The sequence below is a fragment of the Salvelinus sp. IW2-2015 genome, linkage group LG18 (genome assembly GCF_002910315.2).
Source record: "Salvelinus sp. IW2-2015 linkage group LG18, ASM291031v2, whole genome shotgun sequence".
Classification (NCBI taxonomy): domain Eukaryota; kingdom Metazoa; phylum Chordata; class Actinopteri; order Salmoniformes; family Salmonidae; genus Salvelinus; species Salvelinus sp. IW2-2015.
Window position 1 is genome coordinate 29755233 of NC_036858.1, and position 27643 is coordinate 29782875.

A 27643-nucleotide genomic window follows, 5' to 3' on the forward strand; every position below is an offset into this window, starting at 1 on the left:
AGAGTATTGTATGATTTTAAGTAATTAATTTGCATTTTATTGCATGACATATAATTTGATACATCAGAAAAGCAGAACTTAATATTTGGTACAGAAACCTTTGTTTGCAATTACAGAAGATCATACTGTTCCTGTAGTTCTTGACTAGGTTTGCACACACTGCAGCAGGGATTTTGGGCCACTCCTCCCTACAGATCTTCTCCAGATCCTTCAGGTTTCGGGGCTGTCGCTGGGCAATACGGACTTTCAGCTCCCTCCAAAGATTTTCTATTGGGTTCAGGTCTGGAGACTGGCTAGGCCACTCCAGGACCTTGAGATGCTTCTTACGGAGCCACTCTCTAGTTGCCATGGCTGTGTGCTTCGTGTCCTGATGTATGCTGGAAGGCACCAGCCACGACCCATCTTCAATGCTCTTACTGAGAGAGGAGGTTGTTGGCCAAGATCTCGCGATACATGGCCCATCCATCCCTCCCTCAATACGGTGCAGTCGTCCTGTCCCCTTTGCAGAAAAGCATCCCCAAAGAATGATGTTTCACCTCCATGCTTCACGGTTGGGATGGTGTTCTTAGGGTTGTACTCATACTTCTTCTTCCTCCAAACACGGCGAGTGGAGTTAGACCAAAAAGCTCTATTTTTGTCTCATCAGACCACATGACCTTCTCCCATTCCTCCTCTGGATCACTCAGATGGTCATTGGCAAACTTCAGACAGGCCTGGACATGCACTGGCTTAAGCAGGGGACCCTTGCGTGCGCTGCAGGATTTTAATCCATGACGCGTAGTGTGTTACTAATGGTTTTCTTTGAGACTGTGGTCCCAGCTCTCTTCAGGTCATTGACCAGGTCCTGCCGTGTAGTTCTGGGCTGATCCCTCACCTTCCTCATGATCATTGATGCCCACGAGGTGAAATCTTGCATGGAGCCCAGACCGAGGGTGATTGACCGTCATCTTGAACTTCTTCCATTTTCTAATAATTGCGCCAACAGTTGTTTCCTTCTCACCAAGCTGCTTGCCTATTGTCCTGTAGCCCATCCCCAGCCTTGTGCAGGTCTACAATTTTATCCCTGATGTCCTTACACAGCTCTCTGGTCTGGCCATTGTTGAGAGGTTGGAATCTGTTTGATTGTGTGTGGACAGGTGTCTTATACAGGTAACGAGTTCAAACAGGTGCATTTATACAGGTAATTGAGTGGAGAACAGGAGGGCTTCTTAAAGAAAAAACTAACAGGTCTGTGAGAGCCGGAATTCTTACTGGTTGGTAGTGATCCAAAATACTTATGTCATGCAATAAAATGCAAATTAATTATTTTAAAAATCATACAATGTGATTTTCTGGGATTTTTGTTTTAGATTCCGTCTCTCACAGTTAGAGTGTACTATGATAAAAATTACAGACCCTCATACATGCTTTGTAAGTTAGGAAAACCTGCAAAATTCGGCTGTGTATCAAATACTTGTTTCTCCCACTGTATACATATTTTGCATTGTAATGCAATACCCCTACATGCATTGTACTATAGGATATGTACAGTTTGAAGTCGGAAGTTTACATACACTTAGGTTGGAGTCATTAAAAGTAGTTTTTCAACACATCACAAATTTCTTTTTAACAAACTATAGTTTTGGCATGTCGTTAGGACATCTACTTTGTGCATAACACAAGAATTTTTCCAACAATTGTTGACAGGACAGATCATTTCACTTATAATTCACTGTATCACAATTCCAGGGGAGTCAGGAGGTTTACATACACACTAGTGTCTGTGTCATTCTAAACAGCTTGGACTCTACATGCTTTGTAAGTAGGAAAACCTGCAAAATCGGCAGTGTATCAAATACTTGTTCTCCCCACTGTATATCCTATAGCACCACGTGTGTATATTTTCATTTWCAATTTAATTCATCCATTTAATAAATAATACCAGCACATCAAATTACGTTATTGCTAGCCTACTCTAGCCTATGAATGTCTGTGTCAAATACCGTGCCAGTCTCTCACTCTATGAACGGTCACTGCTATCTGTATTCCTTGGGACGTCCTTACCCTGAACCCTAAACTAACACTAAACTTAACCATTTTACATTTATACTTGATAGGGGTAGGGACATCCCAAGGATCCCAAATAGCACGGACCACCTGGGAAAGCCTATGAACTCCTCTATTCGTCTGAAAGCCACGGACACGACTCTTATTGGTTGTCCCCACATGCTTCAAGATGGCCACCAGTGTTCCTGTTCCCAAGAAAGGTAAGGTAACTTAACTAAATTAGTATCATGGAATAGCCTCCATTTCTCAGAACAAGAATATACTGACGAGTTTCAGAAGAAAGTTCTTTGTTTCTGGCCATTTTGAGCCTGTAATCGAACCCACAAATGCTGATGCTCCAGATACTAAACTAGTCTATAGAAGGCCAGTTTTATTGTTTCTTTAATCAGGACAACAGTTTTCAGCTGGACTAACATAATTGCAAAAGGGTTTTCTAATGATCAATTAGCCTTTTTAAAATGATAAACTTGGATTAGCTAACACAACGTGCCATTGGAACACAGGAGTGATGGTTGCTGACAATGGGCCTCTGTACGCCTATGTAGATATTCCATAAAAAATCTGCCGTTTCCAGCTACAATAGTCATATACAACAATAACAATGTCTACACTGTATTTCTGATCAATTTGATGTTACTTTAATGCACAAAAGTATTGCTTTTCTTTAAAAAATTAGGACATTTCTTTTTTTTCACCCYCTTTTTATGGTATCCAATTGTTAGTAGTTACTGTCTTGTCTCATCGCTACAACTCCCGTAAGGGCTCGAGAGAGACGAAGGTCAAGAGCCATACATCCACAGAAAAACAACCCAACCAGGCCGCACTGCTTCTTAACACAGCGCGCATCCAACCCGGAAGCCAGCCGCACCAATGTGTCGGAGGAAACACCGTACACCTAGCGACCTGGTCAGCGTGCACTGCACCCGGCCCGCCACAGGAGTCACTAGTGTGCGATGAGACAAGGATATCCCTACCGGCCAAACCCTCCCTAACCCGGACGACGCTAGGCCAATTGTGCGTCGCCCCATGGACCACCCGGTCGCGGCCGGCTGCGACAGAGCTCGAACCCAGAGTCTCTGGTGGCACAGCTAGCACTGCGATGCAGTGCCTTAGACCACTGCGCCACACGGGAGGCTCCAACAAGRACATTTCTAAGTGACCCCAAACTTTTGAACGGTAGTGTAGGTGCTCTGACATTCATATGGAAGGTATCCTCACAAAGCAATGGCGTTCATGAGACCAGATAAGCGTCTGTCATCTCCACACTGAGAAAAGAAATACCAACATACCACACTAGAGCAATGAAAAAAGCATTCCTGAACAAATACGCACATACTGCCAAAGTGAACATCTACTTTCTGAGAGAAATGTATCGGTTTCTGACAGATGACAAGAGTTCAGCGAACGATGATGAACAGGGCCTACTTGATGAGAGAGTATCCTTGTTCCTCCTTGATGGTGATGACCCAGAACTGATCATGGATTTAAGGAAGCTGAATGGCAAACGGCAATCCTCATTCCAGCCCTTTTGGGATGAAGTACAGAAGTATTTTAACGACTACACAGCTTAGGTCAACTATCGCAGACATGGGGAGTACTTGTACTTACCTTTTGCTATATCAGTTGATGACTTGCATGACATAGTGGAAAACCGGCTTCCACCAGAAACTAAAATCCCATCAATACAGTGGCTGAGACTGCAGTTTACACCCAAGAATCCATGGTCCATGTCTGCTCTCCAGTACAGAGGAAGGTTTGACCTCAAGTTCATGGTCCAGTCTCAGGTGATAAGAAAGGGACATCAAGACTCAGTTTGTTGCAGTACAGTGGAACTACATTAAACAGTTTGCCTGCATGTGGCAGAAGGACTGTGAAATGTTATGTGTGGATAAGGCAATCATCCCTGTCGGAGAACCTGGCCAGCCTATAGGGACCTGTAACAGAGGCAGACATCCCAGCATTGCTCCTGTGAGTGGGCCAGTTCTAGCAGCTGCCGACCATGATTACCACATCAGTGGACTTGTACCTTCTGTCATGTGATCCCAGCATCTCCAACTAGTTCATATCTATGATTGGAAAGTTCATGTTACTGTCAAGGTTTTCCAGCAATCCAGACCCCTTCGACACACAGTTGAAAATCTCAGCATCCTCAGAGGAGAGAACTACAGTACAGTAAAGATGTCTCTCTCAACAAATAWTTTTTTTATWAAAAAAAATACCATTTCATGGTATCCAATTGGTAGTTAGTCTTGTTTCATCGCTGCAACTCCCATACGGACTCGGGAGAAGCGAAGGTCGAGAGCCGTGCGTCCTCTGAAACACAACCCAACCAAGCMGCACTGCTTCTTGACACAATGCCCACTTAACCTAGAAGCCAGCCGCACCAATGTGTCAGAGGAAACACCGTACACCTGGTGACTGTCAGCATGCACTGCGCCCGGCCTGGGGCTTCAGGGAACAGCCCTGGCAAGGGAGAAGATGGAAGAATCAAATGAGAAGCGTGTGAAGAAGTATAGCACAATGACAAGCCTACATGAAACAGCCACCAAACAACCAGCACTGAAAGAGGCTTTTAAAAAGAGTTTGCATCCTGTTGCAGCTCTCGTGAGTGGCCGGTTTGAGCGTCTGAAGTGGAAAGGAACACCCATAGAAGTACATTAGCCTGCAACACAGGAAGAAATTGCCAATATTGCACAACAATTCAACATCATTGATCCAGAAGTTGACATGATGCATGACCTCAGCAGAAAAGACCTTGACAAGGAACAGTACATTCCGAGATGTCACAATAGATGGTACAGATCAAGAAATGCAAGGGAGAAGATCCATGCTTGTACTGCTTAATGAATCCTCCACGCTTGCCAGAAGAACAATTTTAAGAAATTAAGGTTTGTGCCCAATTCAACATTTACAGCAGAGAGACGTGAATACCAGACATATGATGTGTACAGCTTGGACACCACTGACAAGGATAGGCCTCCTCTGACACCAAATATAGAAAATGTAAAGAGGAGTGCTGCCATGGTCAGTGCAAAGGTGAGTGCAACCATCAACTGTGTTGAATGTGAGAAACCAAGGTGCTTGTATGCCAATAGCAAGCTGTCTAAAGAAGAACAGAAAGCAGTCCAACGCATTAGGGGTGAGAACATTTTTACATGTGGTTCAGAGCTTTTCCAAGAAGACAATCCCATATCACGAGCCGATAGTTGCTTTCAAGGGGCTAACCTGCGGAATGCAAGTGGAGACGCAGTATTACCCAGCAATCACAGTGTCATTCCCAGATGTGCGTGTCCATTGTGGATGTCCAGATGTTCTTGAGGGGGAAGAGGTGGTGAGGCTCAAACAACAATTCCAACATGTCCGGCCAATGTGCCCAGTGTGTAAGCAAGAAGGAATGCAGTTCATTATGAGAGCTCCAATAAATCTTACAAATAAATGAACACCCTAGAGACCAGAATAAACAACAAATAAAGAAGAGGTCGCGCTGTTGAACAGTAAAAAGCAGCAGGTGATTGTACTATTGCCTCGGACAACAGAACACTGGCCATCATTTTCATTTCCAGACAATTCTACATGTTGAATCGCCAATGTTTGTTGACATCCGGTAGGTGATCTACTGCACACGACCAACTTTAGTTATGGTGTCTTGTGAAGCTTTTTAAAAAAAATCAGGAATAAAGAAACTGTCACAAGTTATACTTCCTATTGGGTTTAATTTCTCATGGTCTTAACAACATTGTAACAAATGCATTATTTTTAAGAATTGGGCCTAGGACAATGTAGTAAAGTACTGTTATTCCTTATCCACTTAAGTTTGTAATTATTTGTTAGTTTTTTTCGTTCACTCGCCTCACTTTTCTGGGGGGAAAATCCATTAGACAGTGAATAAATTTTGTCTGGCCAAACCCCAAAATGTGCCTAAATAATCTACAAAATCAGAGTATTTTTAAATCTACCAGTTGGTGCTGAAACGGAGCCAAATATGCATATATGGCTTTCTTTAATTGATCTCTATATTCTGACCCTGTTTTCTGGATGTATTTTATTCAGTATGTGGACAAAATTCTAATTAAAGGTTAACCATATTTAAAGGGATGGCTTAAGATAAATGTACTGAAAACCCCATTGAATGAAAACTCCACGAGAAAATATGTTGGCCAGCAAGTGGGAGGGTTTTCAGCAGTTGAATGACATTTATTCCGAGCGCACAAGGTAGCCACACCTGCAGAGCGCGTGACATGACTGAAAAGGACAGGCATAAATTCTTAAATCGGGATCGGGCCCTTGCTGAACTTTTGTGTGCTGCCTAACCAATGGCTGTGCTGTCTAAGCCTACAGAGGCAGTTCAGGAGGAGAGTCAAAGGCTTCTTCTTAAAATACATTTAGATTAGGCCTAGTCCAAAACAATTCACTGTCTTGCGTGTGGACTAGCCTACAGCCTATGTTATGTTCAGTTTGAGAAAAAGAGCGTGAAGATGAGGACTGGAGGCCAACTTTTATAGCTTGCTACTAGCCTACTATAATTTATTTCATTAAAAACAATATGTTTCTGGCCCATGATGTAGGCCTATTTATCAGAGTTATTGACCTCACAATACGCCTGATTCGAGTAATTTACATTGTGGTGCTGAAATTTGAAGCAGCAGCACAATCAATCAGAAATGGACAGCTTATGGTGCTGAAAGTAGGGAATTTAGAGCAGGCAAACTAATTTTAGTTAGACTTTACTAACAAGAGGGCTTTGTGTTGAGCTTATTTCTTTTAAGAAATGAGGTAGGCCTACCTGTTTGACAGATGAAATTAGGCTATAGTCTGATATATCCACAGATTTTTCTGTAAATTCTTCCACCCACAATGCATTCTTTAAATAGCCTACCTCTTTGTCGGTGAAGGGCTTTTAAATTAAAACCAAGACTCGAATTGAGGGAGTATGAGAGGGTATACCATAGGCCTACTTTTTATTAAAGAAAATGGCAAAAAGCACACCCCTTGTCAGAAGACCTATTATGTCTGGGGTGGAAAGGTAGGCCTAACTTTTGAAAGTACATATTCCCAATGATGTCTCAGATTAAACTATTTGCAAACAAGACACACTGATTTGGCATTGGAGAAATATGATCAAATGAACACATACGCCTATCTCTCTGTCCATACTTAGCCTGTAACTTCGGTAATTTGTGTGGTATTAAAAGATATTCTGCTCCACATTTTGTTGTGTTACAGGTTGAATTTAAAATGGATTACATTTCGTTTTTTTTGTCACTGGCCTACACACAATACCCCATAAAGTCAAAGTGCAATTATGTTTTATTTTTATTTTTTACAARTGTAAAAAAAAAATGAAAAGCTGAAATGTCTTGAGTCAATAAGTATTCAATACACCCAGTCGTTACAAAGATACACGCGTCCTTCCCAACTCAGTTGCCGGAGAGGAAGGAAACCACTCAGGGATTTCACCATGAGGCCAATGGTGACTTTAAAACAGTTACAGTTTAATGGCTGTGATAGGATGGGTCAACAACATTGTAGTTATTCCATAATACTAACCTAACTGACAGAATGAAAAGGAGGCCTGTACAGCCTGTTTTCAACAAGGCAAATGTGGCAAAGCAATTAACTTTTTGTCCTGAATACTAAGTGTTATGTATGGGGCAAATCAGATACAACACCTTACTGAGTACCACTCTCCATATTTTCAAACATAGTGGTGGCTGCATCATGTTATGGGTACGCTTGTAATCGTTAAGGACTGGGGAGTTTTTCAGAATAAAAAATGGAATGGAATGGAGCTAAGCACAGGGAAAATCGTAGAGGAAAATCTGTTTCAGTCTGCTTTCTACCAGACACTGGGAGATAAATTCACCTTTCAGCAAGACAATAACTGTCACGTTCCTGACCTGTTTTCTGTTAGTTTTTGTATGTGTTAGTTGGTCAGGACGTGAGTTTGGGTGGGCAGTCTATGTTTTCTGTTTCTATGTTGGTTAATGGGTACCTAATATGGTTCTCAATTAGAGGCAGGTGGTTTTCATCTCCTCTGATTGAGAATCATATTAAGGTAGGTGTTGTCACATTGTTTGTCGTGGGTGGTTGTCTTCCGTGTCTGTGTTTGTTTGCACCATACGGGACTGTTTCGTTCGTTCATCGTTTTATGKAGTCATTTTTCCTGTTAGTGCGTTCTTCGTGTTATATGTAAGTTCGTATGGTCAGGTTTGTCTACATTCGTTTTGTTGTTTTTGTAAGTATTCAAGTGAAGTTCGTGTTTTCGTCTTTGCTTAAATAAATAAATAATGTCTAAATACAATGCTGCATTTTGGTTCAATCCCTGCTCCTCCTCTTCGGATGAAGAGGAGGAGGAACGCCGTTACAATAACGTAAAACACGAGTCCATATCTACACTGGAGTTGTTTACCAAGAAGACTGTGAATGTTCCAGAGTGGCCAAGTTACAGTTTTAACTGAAATCTGCTTAAAGATATATGGCAAGATCTGGAAATGGTTGTCTATCAATGATCAACAACCAATTTGACAGAGCTTAAAGATTTTTGAACATAATAATGTGCAAATGTTGCACAATCCAGGTGTGGAAAGCTCTTAGAGACTTACCCAGAAAGACTCACTGCTGTAATTGCTGCCAAAGGTGATGTATTAACTCAGGGGGTTGAATAGTTTTCGTTAGATGTTTTCCCCCACTATGACATTAGAGTATGTTATGTAGATCGTTGACCAAATATTACAATTAAATCCATTTCAATCCCACTTTGTAACACAACAAAATGTGTAAAAAGTACAGGGGTATGAATACTTTCTGARGGCACTGTATAGTATACATATGTGTGTATGTGTGCTTACTTGCATACATGCTCCTATTAAGTGGTAGTACATGAGATACAGTACTTGGGATGTGAGTGGGCTTTATGTATGTGTGGCCGTTGATAGCACATGTGAACGAGCCCTTAATTCAATGTCAGAATGTATGGGGATTAATAAGAAGCAGAGTGCGCTTGTGTGAGCATGTGTGTTTTTATATCAACAGCGGTTAACCTTGATGGCGCTTGTTTCCCTGCTACAGGGGACTGGTTGAGACATGCAGGACCAGAACGAGCTGTAGATTTAAACCAGTGGAGGCAGGTGGGAGGAGCTATAGGAGGATGGGCTCATTTTACTGGAATGGAATCAATGGAACGGAGTCAAACACATTGTTTCCATGTGTTTGATGTGTTTGAAACCATTCCATTTAAGCCATTACAATGAATCTGTCCTCCTATAGCTCCTCCCACCAGGCTTCTCTGATTGAATCACAATTACCCTGTTTCCCCTCTCCTTTCTACATGAATGCTGTCAGAGAGGAAGAAGCAAAGCAAGAGGTTTTACTCAGCCCAAAATCTGTCCACGAAAATAAGCCCACGAAGTAAGGAATTTTTGTATTGAGGTCAATGACAGGGTCGAATTTGGTCAACAACATTTTTTTATTGCTAATCCTACGTAAGACTTATTTGATAGTATATACGTTTTGTAATGGTTAGGTTGTTATGAATGCACTGATATAAGAGAGACGCAGACTCGGTCTCAACATTTAAGTCTTTATTGAAGACTCGTCTCTTCAGTAGGTCCTTTGATTGAGTGTAGTCTGGCCCAGGAGTGTGAAGGTGAACGGAAAGACACTGGAGCAACAAACCGCCCTTGCTGTCTCTGCTTGGCCGGTTCCCCTCTCTCCACTGGGATTCTCTGCCTCTAACCCTATTACAGGGGCTGAGTCACTGGCTTACTGGTGCTCTTCCATGCCGTCCCTAGGAGGGGTGCGTCACTTGAGTGGGTTGAGTCACTGACGTGATCTTCCTGTCCGGGGTGGCGCCCCCCTTGGGTTGTGCCGTGGCGGAGATCTTTGTGGGCTATACTCGGCCTTGTCTCAGGATGGTAAGTTGGTGGTTGAAGATATCCCTCTAGTGGTGTGGGGGCTTTGGCAAAGTGGGTGGGGTTATATCCTGCCTGTTTGGCCCTGTCTGGGGGTATCGTTGGATGGGGCCATGGTGTCTCCCGACCCCTCCTGTCTCAGCCTCCAGTATTTATGCTGCAGTAGTTTGTGTCGGGGGGCTAGGGTCAGTCTGTTATATCTGGAGTATTTCTCCTGTCTTATCTGGTGTCCTGTGTGAATTTAAGTATGCTCTCTCTAATTCTCTCTCTCTCTTTCTCTCTTTCTTTCTGGGCCATAGGACATGCCTCAGGACTACCTGGCCTGATGACTCCTTGCTGTCCCCAGTCCACCTGGCTGTGCTGCTGCTCCAGTTTCAACTGTTCTGCCTGCGGCTATGGAACCCTGACCTGTTCACCGGACGTGCTACCTGTCCCAGACCTGCTGTTTTCCACTCTCTAGAGACAGCAGGAGCAGTAGAGATACTCTGAATGATCGGCTATGAAAAGCCAACTGACATTTACTCCTGAGGTGCTGACCTGTTGCACCCTCGATGTGATGATTATTATTTGACCCTGTTGGTCATCTATGAACATTTGAACATCTTGGCCATGTTCTGTTATAATCTCCACCCGGCACAGCCAGAAGAGGACTGGCCACCCCTCATAGCCTGGTTCCTCTCTAGGTTTCTTCCTAGGTTCTGGCCTTTCTAGGGAGTTTTTTTCTAGCCACCGTGCTTCTACACCTGCATTGCTTGCTGTTTGGGGTTTTAGGCTGGGTTTCTGTAAAGCATTTTGTGACATCAGCTGATGTAAGAAGGGCTTTATAAATACATTTGATTGATTGATATAAGTGGACGCACATGGCATTTCAGCAACTTTGCAACAAAAAACGATTGTAGTTGTGCCTGTTTTCAGAGATGTAGGACTCATCATGGCTATAACCCATTTTAGCATGGACATTGCCGTTCACCATTTTAAAGTAGTCAACTGGGTGGGGATTCCTATGAGTTGGGAGTAATCAGCCAATTAAGAAGAAAAGGTTCAACTTTAAAATGGAGATAGCCTCAATGGCGCTGACCATGCTTTCACAGACACTATAATTGCACAGATATAAATATGAGTCCTCGATATATCTCTATAGCCTGTTGTTCACACGCGTATCTACCCGTCCATTGGCTAGAATGGTCCCACCTGATCACGCCTCCTCCCGCCTTCTCTATATCTTTGAGTACATGTATTTCCATTGTTAGAGCGGTCACTTGACTATATTGTCAATGTAACAGAAAATCTTTGGTGCTTGTTACAAAATGGCCTCTGCACTAAAGTAAATCGAAGCAGGAATGTAGGCTGCTAGGGAGATTGTGACGAATGTAGGCTACACTTCACTGGACATCACTATCTGTGGAACATACCTTTTCTCCTTTCCCCATTACCATCATTATGCAAGGCTCCTAATACTGTCTCTTTGTTTAAGTTGTGTGGCCCTCTGTGCGCAACCTAGTATAAAGATACAGATTCTTGGAACCAATAGTACAACCACACTCTCTCTCACCGCAGGGTTTCGAAAATGCTGCAAGCCTGCATTCCTTCCCCTCACTTGCGTTTGAATGGGGTCTGGGGGTAGAATGGATGCTAGGAAACAAACACTGAGCCAAGCGCAGCTCTGAGCATGATGGTCAGCATCATATTTGGACAAGTTTAGGGCCAAAGGAAACGGCTTGGAATGAGAGCTATGACATCTCTGGCAACAGTGAGAAAAGCAGTTCAGTAGTTTGAGAGGAGCCAGGGGCATGGGAGGGGTGGGCTTAGCTTTCTGAAGTTCCTGGTAAGATGATCTGATTTGGAGATGGGAGGGGGGTTACCTAACACTGGATTGGCCGGCGTGCTGCTGTCCTCCTGGTTATGCAATAATGACATACAGGTAACTGCCAAAATAATGGAAACACGAGTATGAAAAATGTATGCACTCATGACTGTAAGTCCCTCTGTATAAGAGCGTCTGCTAACGTTATTTATTTTATTTAACCTTTAACTAGGCAAGTCTAAAATGACAAAAATGTAAATGTAAAATGTGTAAATGAGGATTCTGGCAGCTCGGATATGGTGTGGGGTGCATTTCCTTGGCATGATTTACAGTACCAGTCAAAGGTTTAGACACACCAACTCATTCAAGGGTTTTTCTATATTTATTTTTATTTTCTTCTACATTGTAGAATAATAGTGAAAACATCAAAACTGTGAAATAACACACATGGAATCATGTAGCAACCAAAAAAGGGTTAAACAAATCAAAATCGATTTTAGATTCTTCAAAGTAGTCACCCTTTGCTTTAATGACAGCTTTGCACACTCTTGTCATTCTCTCAACCAGCATCACCTGGAATTTTTCGTTCACTCTGTGGTCCAACTCATCCCAAACCATCTCAATTGGGTTGAGGTCGAGTGATTGTGGAGGCCAGGTCATTTGATGCAGCACTCCATCACTCTCCTTCTTGGTTGAATATCCCATACACAGCCTGCTGGTGTGTTGGGTCATTGTCCCACTAAGAGCAAACCAGATGGGATGGCGTATCGCTGCAGAATGCTGTGGTAGCCATGCTTGTTAAGTGTGCCCTGAATTCTAAATAAATCATCGACAGTGTCACCAGCAAAGCACCCGCACACCATCACACCTCCTCCTCCATGCTTCACGGTGGGAACTACACATGCAGAGATCATCTGTTCACCTACTCTGCGTCTCGCAAAGACACGGCGGTTGGAACCAAAAATCTCCAATTTGGACTCTTCAGACCGGACAGATTTCCACCGGTCTAATGTCCATTGCTCGTGTTTCTTGGCCCAAGCAAGTCTCTTCTTATTATTGGTGTCTTTTAGTAGTATTTGATTAGGCCTGATTCACGCAATCTCCTCTGAACAGTTGATGTTGAGATGTGTCTGGTACTTGAACTCTGTGAAGCATTTATTTGGGCTGCAATTAATGAGACTGGTAACTCTAATAAACTTATCCTCTGCAGCAGAGGTAACTCTTGGTCTTCTGCCAGTTTCATCATAGCGCATTATGTTTTTTGCGACTGCACTTTTGTATATGTGCAACTTTCAAAGTTCTTGAAATTTTACGGATTGACTGACCTTCATGTCTTAAAATAATGATGGACTGTCGTTTCTCTTTGCTTATTTGAGTTGTTCTTGCCATAATATGGACTTAGTCTTTTACCAAATAGGCCTTCTTCTGTATACCACCCTTACCTTGTCACAATACAAATTATTGGTTCAAAGGCATTAAGGAAAGAAATTCTACAAATTCCCTTTTTACATGGCACACCTGTTAATTTAAATGCATTCCAAGTGACTACCTCATGAAGCTGGTTGATAGAATGCCAAGAGGGTGCAAAGCTGTCATGAAGGCAAAGGGTGGCTACTTTGAAGAATCTCAAATATAAAATACATTCTGATTTAACACTTTTTTGGTTACTACGGTACATGATTCCATGTGTTATTTCATAGTTGTGATGTCTTCGCTATTATTTTACAATGTAGAAAATAGTCAAAATAAAGAAAAACCCTTGAATGAGTAGGTGTGTCCAAACTTTGTGGACTGGTACTGTAGGGCCACTCAACCCCTTAAGAGGGCAAGTAACACCAATACACAGCCATTTTGAGTGATCACCTTCAACCTATAATGAATCATTTCTATCCACAGGGCACGAGTGTTCAATTGTTTGATGAGCATGAAAACGATGTAAACCATATGCCATGACTGTCTGTCACCAGATCTCAACCCAGTTTAACACATTTGGGAGAATCTGGAGTGGCGCCTCAGTGTTTTCCACCACCAACAACAAAACACCAAATGATGGACTTTCTCATGGAAGAATGGTGTCACATCCCTCCAATAGTGTTCTAGACACATGTAGAATCTATGCCAAGGCGCATTGAAGCTGTTCTGGCGGCTCATGAACGCCCAACGCACAGCAGGCAGGGGTCAAATAAATCAACACTGACATGACTTCAAATGAATGAGAGCCATCCAGGAGGCTGGGGGGAGTAGAGCAACACGCTAATATCAACTCAGTGAATGTAAGCGGGGGGTTAAATTGGGGGCAGCGAGGTAAAGTTTGACTTTTTTTTCTTTTTTCGGGTRGATGAGAGTTCAGATTTCAATTCGATTAGCAGTTAGTTTTCTACTGAAAATCATGAAAATGCAAGAGAGTTGAACAGTTCCACCATTTACAAAGTCAGCTGGTAGCAAATCACTGTGATAATAAGGAGAGGATGGCTATCATATGACCAGTGTGGCTAGAGGAGGACGAGTAGTTGAGTTACACTAGGTAACAGACAGTGCTTCACTTAACTGAGTTAAGTGAGGTGGTGAATGGTTGCATAAAGTTACATAAAGGTAAACCTGGCTGGACCAGACTTGTATCACAGTAGTGGTGCTGACACATAGGTGAGAGCTAAACTACATCAAGTTAGTCAAAATTAATAGAAGTACATTGAAATATACACAAACCAGCCAGCGCACGTATTGCCTGTATATTTTATTTTATGTACATGTAAAAAAAAATAAACAGAAAATAGCCAATAACATTGACCAATGTGGGCCACAGCAGACAGCCATGTAGCTCATCAAATACAGGAATTTCCTGACATCTGCTTCCATCTTAATCATAAACCAGGTGAAAGGGGGAGCTAGGCACTCTCCTTCCCCATTCTTCCTAAAGAGTCAATCAAAACCAAAGGGACTCAAAATGGAACACAAATGCAACAGGAGCTCTGGGTAGTGTTCATTAGGGCTTGCAACAGAAAACTAAAATAAGCTATTTCTATTGGACAAGTCCAAGTAGTCCTTGCCCATTTTCTTCTGTTTAGTGCCTACTGAACAACCCATGGTTCCTGCGGTCCCTCCCTTCCCCCTACTTTCCAACAGTGCTGCTTTCAACTCCAAGGTCAATAAAGGTTGATCCTGCAGTCTCTCCCTCTCCGGACTGCAATCTGCAACCAGTATCGAACATAGAGTAGCCACCCATCTCCCCCGCCCTTCACCAGCACACTCAAAGAGTTGAATTCACAGTATTCTTACTGCATTTTCAGGTGAATATAAAGCTTTAATTGACGGATAGGGTTTGACATTTGACAATTTTCTCTAGTGGAAACATTTGATGGAACTAGGAGGGGTTGAAAGAACGTACAAATACACACCCGAGACAAAAATGCAAGAATACAGTGTACACAACCACCCCTGAAAAGGTTCAATCTCTGGTGTCCCAAAACTTAAATTAAAAAAACTATTCTCCAAAGCCATGGATAGTCAACCGGGATATGAACTCCCGCTGCCTGGCAGTGCTGTAACTCCAGTTAGTGAAAGGACAATGAGCTTACAGCAGGCCACCAAGGTACAGATAAAGTGCTTTTTCTTTACATGACACATTAAATAATGAAAGTGAGTAGAAATGAACTTTGGGATCTCTCAACAACGACCAATACATACCACACTTCTAGAGGTATTCAAACCAAAATGGAAGAGACAAATTTGAAAAAAGTATAAATAACATTACGTCGACATATCCAACTAGCACTGCTGAAGAAGGCTACAAGGATGAATCACTGTATAATAGAAGAAACTACAGTACTATCTCTAGATGGAACAGGTTCACATTCTCATATTTGGAAAGTAAAAAACTTAGCGTAAGACTTTTCACCAGAAATGCAGATATACATTTCCTGGTCTGTTCGGGAAAAAAAGTGGGTGGGCTTCCAATGAGGATGGCACTGGGTCTGTTCAGCAGACCTGACGAGGCCCTCTGACTGGTTGTCGTTGAACCACTTCACGACCAATCGGTCGAGAGGACGTTCACAAAAGCAGCAGTATGGAGTTGTAGAAAGGTAAACTTAAATCGTTATGGATAATAAAATGGTTACAGATAATAAATACATTCTGATTTGTAGTGTGTTGCTATTCAGTTTCTACTGATATGGTTAAAAATAAAAATGATTGAAGAATTGTTCCTTGTAGTCCATGAGATGCCTCAAACTGGCATTTCTAGCTCCCTTATCCAGTCAACAACACTCCACCTGGGTGGCCATTTTCCTCCAGCCATGTGGGAGGGGAGGGGGGAGCGCTGTATAAATAGTGACCCTAGCAACTGCACACGCTTCCTTTCTCTCCTGGGGAGTCAGATTTCCGCGAAGCCTTTGAAAGGAGACTATTCTTCAGTCTTCAGACTCTACAGAGAGAGAGACAGATKGGAGAGAGAGCAAATAATGATTAGGCAAATAATGGCAGTATGGTTTCCAATGGAGGGACATTCTAACTACAGGCCTAGACTTTGCACTGGAAGAGTTATGCATGTTTACAGAAAAGATGGATTCTCACTTGACCATTCAAGATATGGAACATTTCTAACTGAACCCTTTCAGAAGTCACTCTCGAGCAGCGGTGGAAAAAGCGCCCAATTTTCATACTTGAGTAAAAGTAAAGATACCTTAAAAGAGAATGACTCAAGTAAAAGCCACCAAGTAAAATACTACTTGAGTAAAAGTATTTGGTATTAAATGTACTTAAGTATCAAAAGTAAAAGTATAAATCATATCCTTATATTAAGCAAACCAGTCTCGATTTTCTTGTTTTTTTCAAATGTATTTTCGATAGCCAGGGGCACGCTCCAACACTCACAGACATAATTTACAAATGAAGCAGTGGTGTTTAGTGAGTCCGTCCAGAACAGAGGCAGTGTCCTGCTAAGCATTCAAAATGTAACGAGTACTTTTGGGTGTCGAAAATGTAAGGAGTAAAAAGTACCTTGTTTTCTTTTGGAATGTAGTGGAATAGTCAAAAATATGAATAGTAAAGTAAAGTACAGATACCCCAAAAAACTACTTAAGTATTTTTTAAGTACTTTACACCACTGCTCAAGTAATGAACAATGTATTTCAGACACTTTACAGTCAGATCTCTGGACAGCTGACGTGGCGAAACTATTTATGAGTTACGGAAAGAATGGCATTCTCAAAAGAGTCTGGTGTGCATTATGAACATAGTACAGTACAGGTGTACCTTCACATGGCTACTGGGCCTTCACCACAGCAAACAGTGGCCCTGGGAGCTGTCTGGCAGTTTCATATCACCCTAAGACAATATTTAACCTAGGTGTAGGTGAACGGCCTGGTGCTTGGCTACATGGGGTCTGATTCCACAGACCTATCAACAAAAGAATACCAAGGGAACAAGGGCTTGTGCTTTCGATCTATATGATCAGGCCTAATGTTTTATGACAACTATTGCTAGGCAGACTGAGACCAAATCATAAGTCCCTGGGTTCAGTCAACCAAAATCATACAATTAAGATTATTTTACCATACAAGGGCAAGGTGAGCTACAACTTAGTTTAGGCATTCACAAGAGAGGATGTATTCTGCGTGAAGATTTGAATGAGCTCAGAGCCCAAACCATTGCCCAGCATGTAGCATTAATCCAAGGTACCGGACTACTGTGTATTTAGTGAACAAACTCAAATTGTCTGAGTGTTGTGGACTCACCTACGTTTCGCAGTGAGAGGTGAGTAAAGAGGTGATCTCGGGGCTCATGTGGCCCACGGCCTTGGCAGCTTCCACAATGGCTCGTCGGTACATCCCTTTCTTCTTGCGGTTGAACCGCGACCTGAAAAACTCCCGGAAGGGAGAGAGTTTGGCAACGGAGAGCTGGGAGGTAGTGGGTGAGCCAAACCAGGCCACCTTAGCCTCTGGCCACTGGGCTTCGCAGTTAACGGACTCCTCTTTGCGGCTGCCGCTGATGCTGAGCACCCTCGCCGGCCACCAGGGGAACCCATGGATCTTCCCCCACACCACGTCTCCCACGGCCACCGCATGGCCCTCCTCCGTCACACACTTGGTCATGCTGCGCGTGTGCAGGCGCACGGTGAGTGGCGGCACAGTCTTGCTGTCGTCTCGCGAGAGCGACGAGGAAGACACGGAGGAGATGTGCTCTCCGGGAGCCAGGTCGCACAGCTCCGGGGGCGTGCCGTCTGAGGTGAAGGATTTTGATTCGTCCAGGCTATCGGTGCTGCACACGGACAGGCTGGAGGAGTCCGCCTTCTTCTTGCGGAAGTTGATGAGCAGCGTGAGGTCACTGTGGCCTCGGTCAGCCTCCTCTCCAGAGCTCCCCGACCACAGCTCCATGGGAGTCTTCTCCTCAGAGTCCTCCGAGTGGGACAGGGGACCAGGGACTGGCATCCTGGGGCCTTTCTTCCTCGACCCCTCTACCAGCTCTGCCTCGTACACCGTCAGGCTGTCCTCTCCGTCCCCCAGAGTCGTCACGCGGATCTGTGGGGAGGGGAGGTCCAGGCCAGCCGTTAGGGGCCTGGGGAGTTTGAGTTTGGGAATGGACACGGTCAAGCCCGTCCTGGTGGCGTCCAGGATGTGGCGCTGCTCCTGAGTCTGGGTTAGGGTGGTGGGCTCAGGCACTTTGCCCTGGTGGTCTCTCAGGCCGTTCTGCATCAGCTGCTTGGGGCAGAAGGGCTTGACGGAGCCGTGGACCCGAGCTGGGATCTTCATGACCTCAACCTTGGCTTGTGGAGTGCTGTACGAAATCTTGATGACTGGGCTGTGGGGAATGATGTCTATTGCAGGGAACTTTGGATCGTCATCCCTTTTGTCCTTCCGGAGCCGCTTGCCGTCGTAGCCAGTGGGGCCATTCTCCCGTCTCTTGTTGTTATCCTTGGTGGCGTCTGCGTCCTCTTTCCTGGCCAACTTGACGGACCCCTCGTCGCTGTATGGCGCGTTCTCTTTCCTAGACGTCTTGGTAGTGGGCATCCCGTCTTTACTGTCTTCGTCACTGTTCAGCGTGTTCTTACACTTCTCGCACAACACCTGCCGGGGGCGGAGCCTGATGGTGCTCATGGTCATCTGCCCGGGCTCTCGGGTCCGCCTCTTCTTCCTCTTGATTGTTCGCGGTGGTGGCTGAGGTACCCATTGACCATAGCTGTGGCGGACCCATATGGGCGGAGGGAAGGGAGCACCTTCAAAATAAGGAGGGTATGGAGCCTGCCCGGCAGGCACTGGTGTGGGCAGAGGGGCAGGGAGATGGGCACCTGGTGGATCATTTTCAGGGAGTGTGTTTTCATCCTTTGGTCTATGATGTGAAGCCTGGCTGGGAGGTTTAGTAACTGTCTCCTCTGTCGGGACGTCAGGGATTTCACAACCAGGTTTGAATGCAGGGCATTTCACTGGCTTTGCTGTGACATCTGGTAGGCAGAAAAGCCCAGTCCTATAAGAAAACAGTGAAAATAAATACTTTAGTATGTTTTGTAGCTTCTGAGTGTTTGCATCCAATCATGATGAAGTCAAATTGTTTGCACTCAACATTCACATTGTGAAATAAAGCAGGAATGTCAACTCCTCACCGAGTTCCTGTTCAAGAACATTAACTCAACCGAATCTATGCGCAACAGATGCACTCCTTTGACCCTGTCGGAGCACTTATGAAAGCCCTTATGGTTGCAACACTTCAGTTTGTACAGAAGACACAAATCAGACAACAGATGCTAATTGCTACTTTACAACAGATGTTATTGCTGTGAACAAGCTAATTTACAAAACCCACTTCCATTTTCCTAATCAGTGTAGTTCATATCCCAATTACTTCCAATACTATAAAAAAGGCAACACCAAAAAATATTTTCCTTTGTTAGAACATTGCACTTTCTACTGGATTGGGGGTTGGGAGACAGCAAGCAAGCAAGCAAGCAAGCAAGCAAGCAAGCAAGCAGGTCGTTGTCTAGCTAGCCTATAGCCTGCCCTCCAGCTGTGTGCTACAAACTGAAAGTGCTGGAGTGTGTTTTTCCCCCTGTAAATTCACATGTTCCTTTCCATTCCAGTGGACCTGCAGATGTAACGCGTCCAAGCCGGGATTCTCGAAGGAGCCCTTTGAAAGGTAGCTGACAGCAGCAACAACATGGCTGTATTCTGCTGTCAGAGACAGCAGACAAAGAGACTACAGGAAACCCAGGAGCCCCCCTCCACTCCATCTGACTGAACAAAAACAATCCCATGAATCACTCGGGACCAAGAGAGCCAGGGGATTCCCTTGTTTTCATATCAGTGTCTGCTGGGAGCTTGTATGTTATGAGAATATTAATTAAAGCACATTTAGGAAGCCCGAAAGGCGTTTCCCCATGAGCAGCTATTGGCACCTTTCAATAAAGCGGCTCAGCGAGGCCTGTTTCCTGTGCTTTGGGGGAGACCTTTAAAAAGGCCCTTATTGAGCAACAAAATCTCAGCCGTCGCAATGATTGACACAGGAGGTAGAGTCCTGGCCTAGGCTGTGTACAAGGTCATAGCGGTTAACCGGCCATGACTCAAACACTTGCCATTTAATCTTGTATACATCATAACCAAATAAAGAGATCCTGCTAAAAAAGTCGCCGACATGGAAACTAGAGACACAATGAAGGGAAATGCATTTTTATGAACCTGAAACGGAAGAAGAACTCACATTTTGACACGACAAGGCAAAATAGGCCTGTATGCCAAACCACTGTTCTTTGTTAAAGCCACCGGGGAAGGTGAATCTCAGGGCATTTGGAGTGATCGATCACATGAACATGTAGGCCTACTGACAGGAAAAACAAATAAACCCAGTAAAATATAAAAGGTGCACTCACTGCACTGTACTAGCGCAACACAACGCCAGAACATGTGACTAGAGTCCTGGTGTGACACACTGCATGCCCCATATTAATACCAATCATTCATAGAAAATGTTATACCTTAGGCTACCCATTGTTAACACCCTATACATAGGCCTAAATGTGATTTCTAGCTAACATTGTCTACACTAGTTCACCCTTTGTCAAGCACAAAGTAGGCTTATAGCCTAGTTTTACTGGTGTCTGTAACCTCCTTGGTAACTCAACGAGTGCCATCTTTAAAAGCAGTATAATCTCTTATTTTGAGTTTCAGGTGAATCACTTATAAAAAAAGATATACTTAATTGTATCATTATAAAAGGGTATAATTCTATGACTTTGTGAGTTTCAACCTAGGCCTACAGTAAAAGCACCAGAAGTCGTCTAAATTATTAATGGTGTGATGCCCATCACCTTACACAGGCCTAGCTATTAAAACATGATGTAGGTAGATCGATGAATTATAAGAATGCATATACAAAAGTGTAATATGAGAAAGGGTGTTTCAGCAAGGCCTGCCATAGTTGGATACATTGTAGCCAGTCTAAATCTAGACAACAGTAAACTAGCTTGATAGCTAAACTAACAATGAGGTATGAAGGTACCCACAAATATATGTTTAACTAACCCCTGTCTGTGGTACCCACGTAAACATAATTGTTCTTGAAATGCCCATCCCATGTTACTTTCACGGGTTTTTTGGCTTTATCCAAGTTTCATAGTAATGATACAAGTGTTTATATGCTATTAATATATGTTGGCTGTAAAAGTGAGCAAAACAGATAGTTAACGTTTGCTGGCTAACTAGCTAGCTAAACCCCCTTGGAGTCTTTTGTATGAAGGCCCATGTAGCTACCTTGCTAGTTTAGCCAGCTAACGTTAGCTAGATAATTACGTTGTGATAAATGTATCAAATTATTCGAAAAAAATATACTTACTTTTTGTTGCAATCGAGTAATATCCCCATGTAGCTCCTTTCTTGATAGGTTAGCGTAACCACTAGTGTATCGTTAACTATTTGATCGATAGTAACAGGAATCTGAGAGCCGGCCCGCAGCTCGTCGGCCACAGCCTCCATATTTTCCGGCGTGAGATATCCGGCTTGGCGGTACTCGATCGCGGCCGCGGGAGCCACGATCGCCTCGGTTAAAGATGCTACTCCCTTCTACTTTCGAGCACGGGAGGCTACACCAGGGCACGAAATGATCAACCCCCACATAGTCAATTACAACAGTTCTACCACTGATGACATCACACAAGATGAACAGAGGAGAGAAATCTTTTTAAATTGCCTCTCTATCTTGCTTGAAATTATACCATTTCCGTTTATTAACTCTAATGTAGCCACAATTCAGAAAATATAGCTATTTCATCATTAGCTATACTCTAGCTAAAAGCCATGTCTGCTCTGCTGGTTTGCAGATAATACATCCACCCTTCTTGGAATGACGAATGCATGATTTTTTCGTATTTATTTGTATCTTTTCTATTATCTTCTCTTCAAGGACATTTGTATCGTGCCATTCCCAATTAAATATAGGCTACCCTCTTTAACTTTCCTGGTTTACATGCATCACCCCCATCTTTACTGTCTGTCTGTACTCTGTATCCAAGAAATATGTCATTTAGGCTATAGCATATACATTATCAGTCACTGTATAGCTTCTTTATAGATGCAGGCACCTGAAATACAGTGACCTATTAGACTATATATGGCACTGATTGACTTGAAGAATGAGTTTGTTTTCTTTGGGACATAAGCACTTTATAAATACTATATAATGTCGTGTCAAAAAAAGTTTGTTTGTCACGTACACATATTAGCAGATGTTAAAGCAAAATGCTTTTGTTTCAAGCTCCAGGAGTGCCAAACTGTGTCAAAAGTACAAACAGTACAATTCTAATACACAAATATTGTATTAGAATAAGTTAAAAACAAAAAAAGAAGAAGAACGAGCAATATCAGAACTATCAATGTCAGATGCGGGAAATATGGTGCGTATAGACAGTGGTGTGTATAGACAGTATGGACAAAGATTATTATAGTAAACTAAAACTGAAACTAAAACGAATTATGAAAAAACTATTTAGTAAACTGAAATATAAACAACCCCGTTCGAAAAGCTATAAAGCTATACTGAAACGTATCTTTGACTCCAAAACGAACAAAAAATAAATAAAACCCATCATGAATTATGTTCAGTTTTTGTACCTCACAATTTTGGGCAAAAATGTAATGGGGTTTGGTTTTCAAGTTTTTCTTCTAATGTGGTGTCTGTATCTGGCAAGTCATATTGAGATTGACTTTAATTTAAAAGTAGACTGAGCAAGATTTACATTTTTTGTAATTTAGCTGACACTCTCACCCAGAGCAATTTACAGGAGAAATGAGGTTTAAATGCCTTGCTCAAGCGCAGATCGACAGATTTTTCACTTAGTCGGCTCGGGGATTCGAATCAGCTACCTTTACGTTACTGGCCCAACACTCTTAACCGAAAATGGGCGACTGGGTGTGTCGAAAGCAGTGGGTGTATGGAAAGCGAATCAGCTAATTGGGCAGATTGTTGCCACTCAAGACCGTTTTGCGTGGCTGTTTGGGCTGCACAACGAGTCGATAAACCGTCGACCGGTGTTGTGCCTGCCGACATGAAGTGCCTCCTTCCTACTAGGTATCATGGTAGTGTCGCCGGCAATAGTTACGTGGCAATTTTTTTCCTGACCCGTGATTTTATTTCAGGTAGGTTAGCTGCATACMCAAGAAATAACTAATATTGATAACCATCTAGATGTCACCTTGATACATACATACAGTCTACTACTCAATGGGGAGGGCATAATATATGCCATTTAGCAGATATATATATTTTGTAACTAGGTAAAGTCATTTAGCAGACGCTTTTATCCAAAAGCGACGTACAGTCATGTGTGCATACATTTTACATATGAATGGCCGCGGGAATAGAACCCACTACCCATGATCTACAACATCAACACTGGGACACAGTGCCCTTCGCTCCCGATTGACATACACTACCGTCCGGTAACGTCGTGGGAAGTAGCTAACTACCTAGTAACGTTAGCCAATATCAGGGTGACAGTCACAGTAAGCACACGCATACAAGGCAATAAGCAACAGTTCACCCATCATCGATACTTTATCATAAATAAACAATCCTCAGTTTTATAACTGAAAATGTACAAGTATTTGTGTTAAACTAACAGCCCACTCAGCACGTGAAGTCCATGGACGTTGAATTATGGGTGATATCAGGTCTGTCCGTCGTGGCTGCTATTTCGCCCAAAAATAGATCATCTCAAATGGGCTAGGTTTAGTCCGTCCTTGGTTTAAATTTAGCCGAAGATCAGCCTGACCGCTCAGCAAAGGGGGGGACCAACTCCATATTACTGCCCATGATTTCGAGATGCTCAACGAACAGGTGTACACATACTTTTGGTCATGTAGTGTAGTTAGCCAACCAGCTAGCTATGCGTTCCTGCCTTGTTTACTAGCTAGGTAATTTAGCATCTGACTGCAGGTAACTTTACCCAGAGTAGCTAACGTTAACTGCTAGAGAAAAATAGTTTGCTAACTAGTTACATACTGTAACTAACACGCACACAATGACTAGATAAGCAACAGCAGTAGATAGGCACTGGTAATGTTGTCACAGAAGCAAATTGGTAGTTAAAATATATTCAAATGTATATAAATTCAGTTGTTAAATTGTGCACCCATAAGATGTCAAAACATCTGACAACTTGACTAATTCAATTTGTCTAAAAGACATTCATATTTTATTGTGGTTATTTCCACGAAGCCACCATAATTGAATCAATAGGCTATGGGTTTTGCAATAAGATTATTTTCGTTGATCTCATGTTTTCAACGAGCACAGCAAGCTAGGCTGCTATAACAGTCTCCACTCTTCTGGGAAGGCTTTCCACTAGATGTTGAAACATCGCTGCGGGGACTTGCTTCCATTCAGCCATGAGCATTAGTGAGGTCGGGCACTGATTTTGGGCGATTAGGCCTGGCTCGCAGTCGGCATTCCAATTCATCCCAAAGGTGTTCGATGGGGTTGAAGTCAGGGCTCTTTGGAGGCCAGTCAAGTTCTCGACAAACCATTTCTGTAGGGACCTCGCTTTGTGCACGGGGGGCATTGTCATGCTGAAACAGGAAAGGGCCTTCCCCAAACTGTTGCCACAAAGTTGGAGGTACAGAATCGTCTAGAATGTCATTGTATGCTGTAGCGTAAAGATTTCCCTTCACTGGAACTAAGGGGGCTAGCCCGAACCATTATTCCTCATCCACCAAACTTTACAGTTGGCACTATGCATTGGGGCAGGTAGCCTTCTCCTGGGATCCACCAAACCCAGATTCATTCATCGGACTGCCAGATGGGTAAGTGTGATTCATCACTCCAGAGAACGCGTTTCCACTGCTCCAGAGTCCACGGGCAGCAAGCTTTACACCTCTCCAGCCGACGCTTGGCATTGTGCATGGTGATCTTAGGCTTGTGTGCGGCTGCTCGGCCATGGAAGCCCATTTCATGAAGCTCCCGACGAACAGTTCTTGTGCTGACGTTGTTTCTAGAGGCAGTGTTGCAATCGATGACAGACGATTTTATGCGCTACGCACTTCAGCATTCGGCGGTCCCGTTCTGTGAACTTGAGTGGCCTACCACTTTGTGGCTGAGTCATTGTTGCTCCTAGACATTTCCACTTCACAATAACATCACTTACAGTTCACCGGAGCAGCTCTAGCAGGACAGAAATTTGCCTAACTGACTTGTTGGAAAGGTGGCATCCTATGAAGGTGCCACGTTGAAAGTTACCAAGCTCTTCAGTAAGGCCATTCTACTGCTAATGTTTGTCTATGAAGATTGCATGGCTGTGTGGCTGACATCGCCAAATCCATTTTTTAAAATGTTATACCCGTCAGCAACGGGTGTGGCTGAAGTAGCCAAACCACTAATTTGAAGGGGTGTCCACATACTTTTGTATATACATTACCAGTCAAAAATGTGGACACAGCTACTCATTCAAGGGTTTCTTTATTTTTACTATTTTCTACATTGTAGAATAATAGTTAAGACATCAAACTGAATAACATTCATGGAATCATGTAGTAACCAAAAAAGTGTTAAACAAATCAAAATATAATTTATATTTGAGATTCTTCAAAGTAGCCACCCTTTGCCTTGGCATTCTCTCAACCAGCTTCACCTGGAATGCTTTTCCAACAGTTTTGAAGGAGTTCCCACATATGCTGAGCACTTGATGGCTGCTTTTCCTTCACTCTGCGGTCCAACTCATCCCTAACCATCTCAATTGGGTTGAGGTCGGGTGATTGTGGAGGCCAGGTCATCTGATGCAGATGACCTGTGAAATAGCACTTACACAGCATGGAGGTGTGTTGGGTCGTTGTCCTTTTGAAAAACAAATGATAGTCCCACGAAGCACAAACCAGATATGATGGCGTATCGCTGCAGAATGCTGTGGTAGCCATGCTGGTTAAGTGTGCCTTGAACTCGAAATAAATCACTGACAGTGTCACCAGCAAAGCACCCCCACACCCTCCTCCATGCTTCACGGTGGGAACCATACATGCGGAGCTCATCCGTTCACCTACTCTCCGTCTCACAAAGACACGGCGGTTGGAACCAAAATTCTCAAATTTGGACTCATCAGACCAAAGGACAAACTTCCATTGGTCTAATGTCCATTGCTCATGTTTCTTGGCCCAAGCAAGTCTCTTCTTCTTATTGGTGTCCTTTAGTAGTGGTTTCTTTGCAGCAATTGGACCATGAAGGCCTGATTCAGCCAGTATCCTGTGAACAGTTGATGTTGATATGTCTCTGTTAATTGAACTCTGTGAAGCATTTATTTGGTCCTCATGAGATCCAGTTTCTTCATAGCGCTTGATGGTTTTTGTGACTGCACTTTTCCGGATTGACTGACCATGTCTTATGTCTTAAAGTACTGATGGACTATCGTTTATCTTTGCTTATTTGAGCTGTTCTTGCCATAATAAGGACTTGGTATTTTTACCAAATAGGGCTATCTTCTGCATACCAACCCTACCTTGTCACAACACAACTGATTGGCTCAAACGCATTAAGAAGGAAAGAAATTCCACAAATTAACTTTTAAGAAGGCACACCTGTTCATTGAAATGCATTCCAGGTGACAACCTCATGAAGCTGGTTGAGAGAATGCAAAGAGTGTTGTTGGAGATTTTTTTTCAGTCATCGGATGATTTTCAGTAACCTATACTGTTCTCTTTGAAGTAGAAAGAATAATCAATATAAGCTTAAATATTAGACATATGTAAGCAGAATGAAGGCTAAACCTATGTGAGTGTCCAAGCTAGATCAACATCGAATTGACCACTGGACATGTAAAGAACAGAACGTAAGCAGAATCTGTGTAGATGAGGCAAGGTAAACTAACAAGACGTGACTGGTCTGGGCCATATCTGATCTTGTGAAGGCTACTAGACACGCACACAAATTAAGCATACATTGATAATGTAGGTCTGAACTTGTAAAGACCTTTGGACAGGAACATTAGCTAAATGGTATGCATGTCACGCCACCAATAGAATCTATGCCCCAATATCTGAGCCAATAAGAGAATGGAAACTATGTAACAAAGCAAATGGGGTGATGACGTTATGTAAAGGTGAAAATGTATAAAAGCCAAGCACTAAGAATGAGAAGGCAAGTACTTCCATGGAGGTGCTCGGCTTTGTTGCACTCTGCAATTAAAGTCTAATTGAATTCACAAGCTCCAGTATCTGAGTAGTATTTAATTTAATCTTTTCCACAACAGTGTGCAAAGCTGTTATCAAGGCAAAGGGTGGCTACTTTGTGTTTAACACTTTCTTGGTTACTACATGATTCCATATGTGTTATTTCATAGTTTTGATGTCTTCACTATTATTCTACTATGTAGAAAATAATAAAAATTTAAAAAAATAAGTAGGTGTGTCCAAACTTTTGA

At 43.0% G+C, this 27643-nt stretch overlaps 1 protein-coding gene across 2 annotated transcripts; it reads right to left on the reverse strand.

The window, feature by feature from the left end:
- Positions 1-14479: 14479 nt before the first annotated feature.
- LOC111978092 (PWWP domain-containing protein 2B) lies at positions 14480-22201 on the reverse strand. Of its 2 annotated transcripts, none has more exons than XM_024007894.2 (3): positions 21577-22201; positions 17497-19218; positions 14480-16180 (listed from the first exon to the last, which is right to left on the reverse strand). In XM_024007894.2, the coding sequence occupies exons 1-3, from the start codon at positions 21714-21716 to the stop codon at positions 16174-16176; spliced, it is 1869 nt and encodes a 622-aa protein (XP_023863662.1). In that variant the 5' UTR covers positions 21717-22201; the 3' UTR covers positions 14480-16173. The 2 variants fall into 2 exon arrangements, with proteins under 2 accessions (XP_023863662.1, XP_023863663.1); XM_024007895.2 differs by having other exon boundaries at positions 17493-19218.
- Positions 22202-27643: the final 5442 nt, after the last annotated feature.